Source organism: Brienomyrus brachyistius, unplaced genomic scaffold (genome assembly GCF_023856365.1).
Source record: "Brienomyrus brachyistius isolate T26 unplaced genomic scaffold, BBRACH_0.4 scaffold118, whole genome shotgun sequence".
Lineage (NCBI taxonomy): Eukaryota > Metazoa > Chordata > Actinopteri > Osteoglossiformes > Mormyridae > Brienomyrus > Brienomyrus brachyistius.
Genome location: NW_026042393.1, coordinates 18224 through 29334, shown reverse-complemented (window position 1 = coordinate 29334; position 11111 = coordinate 18224). Strand labels below are relative to the sequence as shown.

General features: G+C 41.1%; 1 protein-coding gene across 1 annotated transcript; it reads right to left on the bottom strand.

The window, feature by feature from the left end:
• Positions 1-2604: 2604 nt before the first annotated feature.
• On the bottom strand, positions 2605-5910 carry adprs (ADP-ribosylserine hydrolase). Its single transcript, XM_049004764.1, has 6 exons — positions 5633-5910; positions 5173-5269; positions 4892-5099; positions 4262-4449; positions 4026-4126; positions 2605-3478 (listed from the first exon to the last, which is right to left on the bottom strand). The coding sequence occupies exons 1-6, from the start codon at positions 5820-5822 to the stop codon at positions 3150-3152; spliced, it is 1113 nt and encodes a 370-aa protein (XP_048860721.1). The 5' UTR covers positions 5823-5910; the 3' UTR covers positions 2605-3149.
• Positions 5911-11111: the final 5201 nt, after the last annotated feature.

Here is an 11111-nt window from a genome sequence, read left to right as displayed (position 1 = left end):
TATGTTTTATGTAATCATTAATAAGAAATTTTCATCACCAAAACACACTAGTAATTTAGGTGTTTAAGAAAGGAAAAGAGTCAAGAACACCACAAAAATGTCATTGGATGGACATAACTTTATTGGCCATATTTAAAATAAATTATCAGTGGCAAGCAGAATGCAGGCCCGGTATACAATGAGTTTATACAGATCCTTCCAGACATCATGTGAAACGTTATAAACTGTATTTGCAAATGTTTCTAGATGTAAACTATACTTGGGCATTGGTTTCTCAGGGTACAGTACAAAGTGACAACCTTATCCAGCATTGTGGCTTATAACCCATGCACGCGAATATACACAAACATGCACAGATAAACGTGTCATTACAGTTCTGCTGTTTACTTTTGTCTTTAAAAAGCATTCACTCTGTAACGCTAGTTTAACACGAACAGATTAACCCATTTCTGCTATCCTCTGTAGTGAGGCTAGCTTGCTAGCGTAGGTGAACCGATGTGAAAATACCAACTTTAGAAGACAAATGCATATTCAGTAATACTACTTAAACAAAAAATATCTTACTTGTCTTTACGAAAATACCGAGAGCAAACACGCATAAAGGGAGATATCGCGTTCACAGTGATCTCCTTCCGTCTCACCGCTGCGACCCAGGCCGCCTGATGCCTCTTCGTTCCCTCTTCTACCTGCTGTCCATATCCTCTTTTCCAAGTGGGAACCCGGAAAAATCTCATGTTGTGGTCCACCTGTCTGCCATTTCTACTATGTGATTTAGTATGAAAGCCTTTCACACAGCACGGATGTCCCATCTTACTAAAGATAATGCCACTGCGCGCAAATGCCCGCTCTTGAGTTGTATACACCCAAAATGGCGATTCGACCCACAATACACTGCTGCTATAGCGAGTGTGACGTCAGTTGCAAAATACCGATTATATTGTACAGCAAATATTTACACTTTTTACTCTATTAAATTTATACTACATTTTAAAATCACTTTGCTGTTTTTTAAGTGGATGACGATAGGGGAAGCAAGTCATGGGACAGATAATGCCAGATTTCAGAGGGTTTCTCCTCAACATAAAGCCCACCGACTTGAAGTAGGGAGTAATCGTCAGAGGTTTAGAATCGTGTCAGATCTTAAAAACTTTTATGAAAGCAAGATCAGGAAGGCTAGCTCTGTGGTCGGCATGAAGCTGGACACTATGGCGACAGTGGCAGAGAAAAGGACACTAAAAAAATTGCTGGACATTATGGACAATGCTGGGCATCCTCTGCACACGGCCATAAACAACCAGAGGAGTCTGTTCAGTGACAGGTTGCTTCTCCCAAAGACAAGAACCAACAGACTTAAAAACTCCTTTGTCCCATACGCCATCAAGCTGTTTAACTCCTCTCTGGAGGGGAGAGGGAGGGGAAACAGGTGGACAAAGGAGGGGGGGACAACTAAGCTGTAGTGCCTCTTCACTTCACTGTGCAATACTCTTGTGCAATACCTTTGGTTTTTGGTTCAATACTGGAAATGTGCAATACTTTTGGTTTTTGGTTCAATACTGGAAATGTGCAATTCCCTTGTATTCTCTTATTCCTATTTATTCTATTTATCCCTTTTGTATTTTATTTTTCTTTGTATCTATATATGTATATATATAACATTTGCTCACGTTGTTATTTTTTTTTGTAACTTCTGTCGGTGCTGTGCTCTTGGAAACCGAATTTCCCAGAGGAATCTACCCGAGGGATTAATAAAGTTTCTATCTATCTATCTATCTATCTATCTATCTATCTATCTAAGATAAAACCTTTGAGCATCGTGTTTTTTTCCAATTGGGGAGATTGGTTGCAATACAGTTTGTACTACATGCACCACCTTTTGATGCTTTATGGAAAGTGGAAGGAGGTTATCCTCGGATGTTTGTCATCAGGCTGCCTTACTGGTGAACTGTGAACAGCATGTTGGTAATGCCATGACAAACGTGTTAAAATCAGCATCCTTTGTCCATTAGCTGGTATGTGTCATTTGATAAAACACACATATAGGGCTTTGCGATATGACCAAAATCTCATATTCAGATACCGATACATATCATAACACATTCTCTGTAAACTCAATGAATAAATGGTTTATATAAAATGACCACAATGAAAGATCTATTTCTTATTATATTTAGAATTACTTGACAAGTAAAAGGTACAAAAAGGTGCAAAAAGACCCCAGTAATGAAATATATTTCATTATTTTTTCCTTTTATTTAGATCATTTTCGCAAATTTCCAACTAAACATGTAACAGAACTCCCACTTAAATGAGCCAGACTTGTCAAAATAAGTCAGATTTTCCTTAATCTTGCATCCTGGAACACCCCCCTAGTGTTAATTTCATGGCAGTAGCCCCATTAAAAATATATTTACTGAGAAAAATGTTGACAAGTTCAATATGTATTTTCCCTGGTGTATGTGTGACTTCATTTTACACAGGCTGGTTGTCCCCTCAATACACAAACAAACCAACAGGAAACATACCAGCATCGCAAAAAGTAACAGGCAGCGTGATCTACAATGACATCACATTTAAGGGCATTTTAAGAAGCATGTTTGCACTTAATAATAATAATTGATACTTTATTGATCTTTGTTTTCATGCAGGTGACCATCTGATTACAGACACACAGGCTTGCCACTGAGTCACACACTGCCTCCTCTTAAGCATCTCGGGGTGAAATGATACCTGAAGATGTGGGTCGTTAGAGTTCTTTATACTTGGGGAAAATGCTAACGTCCCAGCTGTGACAGGGAAGATAATTCCATGACTGAGGGGGTAGGGTCAGACTTATGATGTAATTACAGATCACAGAGGTCACACTGGAGTGTGCAAAGAACTGATGACTGCTTCCAATGGGATATAGCCGTGTTCAAAAACTGGTGTTTGACTTTTACTTGTATTCTGACAGACAAATACTGTTTTGCCAGCACTCACACCAACATACATACTTTTCAAAATATTTATTACGACATCATTCCAAAACAGAACACCGGTCAAACGAGACTTCCGGCTGGACATGCTTTCATGTCTGAGTTGGGGATGTAAGTGTGCCTGTCACAGTCAGTGTATTGTGTGCTGCCATTGATGAGAAAGGAGCTTGGTGAGCCTTATGTGTCCGTGTGGGCGCTCTCACTGTCGCCTCCTTGCTGTGATCGACGGTACAGCTGGTGCAGGTGCTCTGCCCAAACCTCTGCCTCTTCCGCACCCTCGCAGCAGCGCTGCCAGGCAGGTGGGATGGCATCTATGCCATAGTGAGCCCCTGCGATGGCCCCTGCCATGCAGGCGATGGTGTCCGTATCCCCACCCAAAGCTAGGCAATATGCTAATGTCCTCTGCAAGCCCCCGTAGGCATCTGGAAGGCCTGCTCGGTGCTCCAGACAATGCAGCACACAGAAGATGGCTGTGGGCACAGAATGCAGGGCTGCGATGCCGTTCCCTGGGTGTGAAAGGAAAGACAGGCATAATGGTAAAGGGAGGGTATTGGTTAAACTGACACTGGTCTCCGCTTTGTTGCAAATGCCAGTCTGAAGCAGATCTAAGCCAAATAGACAATATTTTTGCATTTTTTTAGGTTTTAAAAATCTTAATCATTGAACTCAGTGTTTATACAGTCCCGATATTTTCTGTATTTTTGTGCCAAATACTTCACCCGACTACTGCATCATTAGTTGCCAGTTGACTGTGATGCTAATTATGCATCTAGAAAACAGATGAGCTATTTTTCCATTTTTAAAACACAAAGTATCCATGCAAAGCTCATTCACAATGCAATGCATATCACAAAGAACAATGGAGTTAATGCTTATTTCTATGCTAAATGTAGCAGCAATCACCCTAATTGACTAGTCTGACTCTGGCTAGCACCCAGCTGTAAGTAAATTATTTTAGTATTCCTTGCCTTTTATAATTGGTATGATAAAAAGTTTTAACAGTCTCCACTCAAAAAAAAAAAAGTGGTTTTCTGCCATGGAATGGGTACTGACCCAGCTCCGAAATGACCTCCTCGATGCTCACAGTGCTCCTCTCCATGAGCTCCTTCACCTTGTGCAGGCGGGTGCAGTAAGGGAACTCTGGTTCATTCAGTCTAGGAGCCAGAAAGACACACAGGCTGTAAGACAGGCTAGGCCACCCAGAGCCTCATGAAAAATGAGACTCAAAAAAGGCAAATCTTTAACAGCTTCTATCTGGCGTGACAGAGTGGGGTGAGGTTAGCACTTACGCACGAGCGTCACTACGCGCATGGTCCTCTGCTTCAGCATCCTCCATCTCTGTTATCAGGCTGTTGATGAAGGCCTGGGGAACAGCCAGCGCCCCCTGTAGGGCCAAATGTACTGCCAAGGCTTGCAGCACAGCCCCATTATAGCCTAGAGCACAGGAGTGTGTCAGCATGGCACCCAGCCGGGAGTACTGAGTGAGAGAGGAAGCAGAGCAGGGAGGACATTCAATATACAGAACAGTGGGATACAAAAAACAGATTACTAATAATAATACTATTCATCTGCAATTGTGCAAGAATGTACCAGGTATCTACGGAATTGTCCCTGGATTATTAAAATGAATTCAACTCTTCATTCATCTCTTTTTCACTCCAAATTAAATAAGAGTCTTGCATAAGCTTTCCCTTAGTCTTATTAAAGCTAAGCTCAGAAAAAAAGATTTATCTTTCAGAGAATGTATGCATCTTTACAGAAATCAAAAACAGGGGTCCATCAAATTCGCTGCCTGGATCCCTAATTAAACAGGTGCCACTCTCAGAATAGACTGTGCAATTCAGATACAACAGAAGCAACCCCAGTACACAAACATAAATAAGCAGAAAGGAAAATCTGGAAACTAAACACTGCCTCACCCTCTTAATATCCACTGGGTCGCTGAAGGCCAGAGCAAATGGTGCTGCCCGCATGGCTCCCCCATTTCCAAAAGAGCCACGGCCACCAAACTGAGCACGTGCAGGCTGGTAGACGTCGCTCAGGCGAGGGGAGGACAGCCTCCGCAGCACCTGGATCACCCCTGAGCCATAGCCCCGTCCTGGAGCGTGCTTATACTCCTCAGCAAACCTGGAACACCAAATGCATCAATACACAAGCCCGTGGCCTCCCACACCTAAGGCTCATGCTGTGTCCGATTTACCTGTGTGCAAGGTCATGCTGGTCGAAGGCTCCCCTGGTCAGAAGAGACTGGACCACACAGCGCGTCATAGCTGTGTCATCACTGTACTGCAGGATTCCTGGAGAAAGCACAGACTCACATCAATACGTGTGAAAATAGCGCTTGTCAATAAGAAATCTTATAAAACGTTTAATTGGCATTTCTTTTCAGATGCTTAACACATTCATAAAAACTTAAGCTGAATCACAGTGACTTCGATGTTTCTATTTTGGCTTGACGAATGCGACAATATTTATATAGTAAATATAGATAATACTCCAGTATCCCGCTACATTTAGTAATAATATCCATAGCGTATGAAATCGATGAATAAAATGTCAATTTTCATTTCGTAAAACGTTAACTCAAATCCACCATCTACCTAATAATCAAAACGCTACATTAGCCCGGTTAGCAAGGGTGGCTGCTATAGGAGCCGCACCATCGCCGCGGTCATCCTGTTCCAGCCCGTTCAGATGCTGCAGGACGCGCTCCATCGGAACATCTTCCGCCCCTTCGAACTCTCCGCCGACGCAGTCGCCAAGCACGGCACCGACCAGCGCCCCTCGGAACCGGGCGAGGGACGCGGGGCCTCCCGCTCTCAGCCGCGCCACTGCCGCCGCCGCCGCCATCACCCTTCAGGCCCCGCTCAGCTGGAGCTTATTGCATACAGCCTTTCCCTTTAACCCTGCGTTTCTTCTTCCCGTACGACCAAAGCTATCAGTATTACGCTGAAGTGCGTAGTGGCCCTAGCCTAGTCGGTGTGGTCACACCGCCCTCTGCTGGCAACAGCAACGCAAGGACTCTGAGCAGTGCCAGACTTCGGGTTTGGTAGGTTTTGCTTGTTCACAGGTAGTCTTTTCAACCAGTTTCCCCACGACCTTTATAACATTTCAACAGTTCTCTGTGAAGACACGAGATATTTCTTTTTTGCGTATTCAAAAACGTTTGTTGGATCAAAATTACGGTGGCCCTGAAGTCCAAAAACACTTCAATGTGTTTAAAAAAACGTAAGAAAAAAAGTTATTTTATTATTTGCTGTATTTTGCGCTTCGGTGCTGGCTGAACTTTTACAATTATAAGTCTACAAGTCAAGTGTACGTCAGCCTAAGGAAGGAAGCAAGCTTAAAAATGGCAAACATATGTTACCGGAATGAGAAAGATCTTTATATTAAATATACAAGGTATAACACCAAGCAAGCAAATATATAAGTATGTACGCATGACTGCCTACCGACAGTGAGAAGCAACATAGGGTGGAATAGAGAGTCAATAAACAAACAAAAAAGCAAATAAATAAATAGTAAATGTGAGTAAACTGGTGTGTTGCTAGGTTATAAAACGAGTTATAAATTCCCGGGTGAATAAAGTGCAAAGCAAGAAAATATATAAGTATGCGTACTGGCAGCTGTTTTCCATTGTTGTTATAAAAGTATTTTTTATCAGTCCTAGCAATGGCAAAAGTTAAATGAGAAGATATCATTTTTGTTATTGCATATGATTAAAACGTAAATCGTTTATGTACATTATGGGAGGTATTTCCTGTCAGATCGAAAACGATAATGATAAAAATACAATCTCCAGTTTGCTATTTAGTTTTCAGTCTAAGCGCAAAGATCCTGCGGAAATGAAAATAAAATGAAATAACACCAGGTCCATTTTAATTATCCACACAAGCAGAGGTATTTCCTGCAAAAAAAGAAAGAAAAATAATATTGATAAAATAAAAATACAATCTCCACTTTGCTATTTAACGTTTTCAAAGTCTATGCCCAACGATCTTTTCAATGTGAAAAAGAAAATGCAAATATGGTGGTATTTTGCCTTTTTTTTAAGCAGGAAATACCTCCCTTACTACATAGCTGTGATGCCCGGCTCGTCCGATCCTCGTGTGTGCCACGCCCCCTGATTACCCACGTGTGCTTCTCTGATCTTGCCCAGCTTCTGTCCACTTATTTTCGCCCAGTCTCGTCTATCTGAGTCCATGTCTTGGTTTGGTTTTTGGTCCGTCATTGATGTTAGTCAATGTCCGATGTTCTCTAGCTGTTTCCTTGATCGTCCCTTAGTTAAATCCCCGTTTTCCCCGTAGTTTGCCTGCTTGCCTGCCCGTCGCTCACCCGCTTTAACCGGCGACCCTGACAATGGCAGTTCGACCTTTTAAGCTTTGTTTATCTTTTTTTCTTACTGAACAAATTTTTAACCGGTAAGGTTTTAATCTGTTTCATTAATGTGTCTTCAACCAAATTGTACTTCACACCATGACAACAGCCAGACTGTGTAATACTTTGGTGGAAGGACTTTACTTGCCAAAACTCCTCTCTCACAGCAGGTACCGAACGTCTCTTACACCAATGGTAGAGTAAATGGATTGTATTTATAGAGCCCTTTTCTACTCCTATAAGTACTCAAAGCACTTTACATTTCATGCCTCACATTCAGTCATCTACACACACACATTCATACATCAGTGGTGGAGGCTGCCATGCAAGGTGCCGACCTGTCGCCTATGGCTTACTTACTGGGGGCTTTAGGTGAGGATACTGTAAAGCGCTTTGAGACAATGTAATGTTGTGATAATGCGCTATATAAAAATAAATTTGTTGTTGTACACCAGGAGCAATTTGGGGTTCAGTGTCTTGAGACATTTTGATGGGGTCAGGAGGAACCAGGGCTCAAACCTGCAACCCTCTGGTTGCCAAACAATAGCACTACCTCCTGCGCCGCCATCTTTCCGTCAATCACTTCGCCTGGCAGAAGGGTAGGGTTGCTTGACTCCCAAAACCAATCACATCACATGGCAAATAAATAATTTCTCCTCTCCCAACATAACTCTATTGCTTGGACATGCTGCAGCTTTGTACCTGGCTTGGCTTCCTTACAGATGAAGTATTTCATCATGTGCCAAACAAGCTCGCTGGGCTTCAAATCTGTTTAATTGTCATATACCACACTGTCCCTCATTGCTTACCAATATCAATCTTATTACCTTGTTTAGGCCTGTAATTATTATACTGCACACATCTTGGGTCCTCCACAGCTCCAAAAGGTGAAGTAAAATACAAAATCCTAATTTAATCAATAAACTGACTAAAAACACATTTAGCTAATTTTAGGCCATCTTTGTCTTACAACAGAAACAATTTCTTAAATTTCACAGGCCGTTTATTGCAGTGTACACTGTAAAAAAAAAAGTGCTGTTTTTACAGGAAAACGCTGGCAGCTGGGGTAACCAGGAACTTCCTGTAAAAAATACAGCAGCACAATAGATTGCTTTACAGATGCAATATGTAAATTGATTTACAGTAAATGAAACACATTAAAAACTTAAATCTACAAAAAAAGAAGTTAATATCACACAATGATGTTATATATAAATAGACTATTTCCTGTATCTTTTACATGTAATAATTGCTTATTGTGGATTCATAAATTGTAAAATTAACAGGGAAATATCAAACAAAAAAACTAATTTAAACTGGTAGAACAACGTCAAAACTGCATATTAAATGGAGCTGCTCTGTATATTATACATACATGCTGTATTTTATGTTTTAATGTAAAATTATAGTCATAAACCTAATTAACAAACTAATTACTGCTATTCCTATAGCTAAACATGCAAAAATACATCTTGAGAAAAGACAAGAGAGAAATATCACTTTTGGGAAATTTATTTTGCAGCCAATAAAGCAAATGACAACAGTTGGATGCATTTTTCCAACTAACATAATATGCAAGGCGCACAGCAACTACACAATTGAATCAAAAGCTATAAAGCTGTTGAACATTCCTGCAAAGCAAGAACCATGTTCATGAAAAAAGCATTTGTTAGACACTCTACCAGGAAAAGTTAAATAACCTGTTAAGATTTAAAAACAAAAATGACATATTGTGCCAAAATTATCATAATCACCATGCAATGCAACACGCACCCTGCTGTCACCACAACCATGGCCTTGGTCAAAGAACACATCAGGAAAACCACCTGTGGTGAAACAAACCTATACAGGTGGTCTAGAAACACTGCAGTAGCAGCATGGTTAAAAAAAAAACAAAACTGGAACATTCCTTCAAAAGCAAGAACATCTTCATGAATCATTTATTAATTGGCTTCATGCATTCGACCAGAAAAAGGTTTAAGTACACATTGTGGATTTAACAAAGTAAAACTAACAGTCCACAGAGAGTCAATACTTAGGCTTAGCGCCACTCGTGGTCGGCGAGATCCTGAATCAGGGTGAGGACTCGAGGGTTCACACTGAGATGATGCTTCGAGTTTTTGTTCTCTACTTTGGTTCCTTTTTCTGAGTTCATGCAGAAGAAACACCTGTAGAATAAAAACATATAAAAGTATATTAAGCATTTTGTAATTGATCAGTTAAAATATAAGTACAAAGTAAGTAAATAAAAATTAAGTATATACGTATATATACACAGTCATGGCCAAACTACAAACAACAATTGGTTTCACCACGTTCAAGACAAAATATAACCAAAATGCTGTGGGGAAGTGAACAATGCATGGTCAAAAGTATTGGCACCCTTCACGAGTATCTTTTGCAGTGATAAATCACACTTTTGCATTTTAAAATCCAAAGCAAAGGTTATAGGTAGTCAGACGTCAGCTGACCCTTGGTCTAGCCCTGAGTCTCGGCCAGGCTTGGACCCGGATTCAGACTTATTTTATAAAAAAAAAAAAAAACACTCTGAATCTGGGTCCAAACCGAACCGAGACTCAGTGCCAGACCTGAACTCCAACCACATCAGAGCCAGACTCCAGATCCCAGAGTCTCAGTTATCAGTCCAGGTCTTAGAAATAAGAAAGCCTTATTTGCTCACCTCTGAAGAAACTCCAGAGTGGAAGCCAGCTCAGATGGATAATGGATGTTAAAATTGTAGTAGCTCCCGAACATGAGGCACAGTGTAGAAACGAAGGAGGATATGTTTGTGCTGACGAGGTTCCGATCAATACTCAGCATGTATCTTCTTGAGGAATAGCAGGACTGTCCTGTGAACAAATTATTTAACAGGTTATATTAATAAGCTCAGCAGTCACATGACATTCTATAAAAAGTGCAATTAAAAAAAGAGAGCTATGAAACAGACTTACCACACACAATAATAGTGGGTGTCAGAGGCACTTGCTCCAGTTGTACCTCATCTGCCAGACATGTATCTTCAACATGGAAAAGCATGTACTCCTCCTTCTCATCAAAGTAGCTGAGCAGAAGCAGGACCATCTCTTTCACATCATCTGAGCAGCCACTCTGCGGTCCCCGTATCCTCTGAAGCCTTGCATAAGTCTGAAGGAACGTCTTGCTTTTGCTGACAGCAACTGTGGTCATGTACTCCAGAAGCCTTTTCCCCTTCAAGTCCAAATTTCGTGTGAATGTCTCTTTGAGGTCAATCCCAGGAAGTTCCTTGAAGTGGACCGACATGCCAAGTTCATCAAACCAAAATGGCCACTCCTCTCTAAGGCATTTGATACTTTTCCCCTGATTGACATGTTGACGCTGTGTGTAATAAGTGGACTTCATTAGACTTTTTACCTCTTCTGGATTGGCGTCAGCTTGTTAGAACATCACCTTGAGTTTCTCCATCTTTTGCTGTTGGCTCTCTGGAGTTTCTTCAAGAGGCAGAAATTCTACATTCCATTTAAGGCACCCGTATGTATCCTGCATTGCTGCTCTTTCTTCTAATGGGATCTCGTCTGTGTGGTCTGAGTCAGTCTGATGTTTTCTTTTTCTTATTTTGGGTGTTGAAGTGCGCCTTACATTTTCAATTCTGTTCTGCAACTGTTTGACAAGGGAAAGGTAGCCTGCACCAACAATATCACCCTCTATGACATCTTGCAGAGAATTGGGATATTTTGCTACCATTTTTTTTGCAACGTCAATTGAATGTTTTCTACCTACATGAGG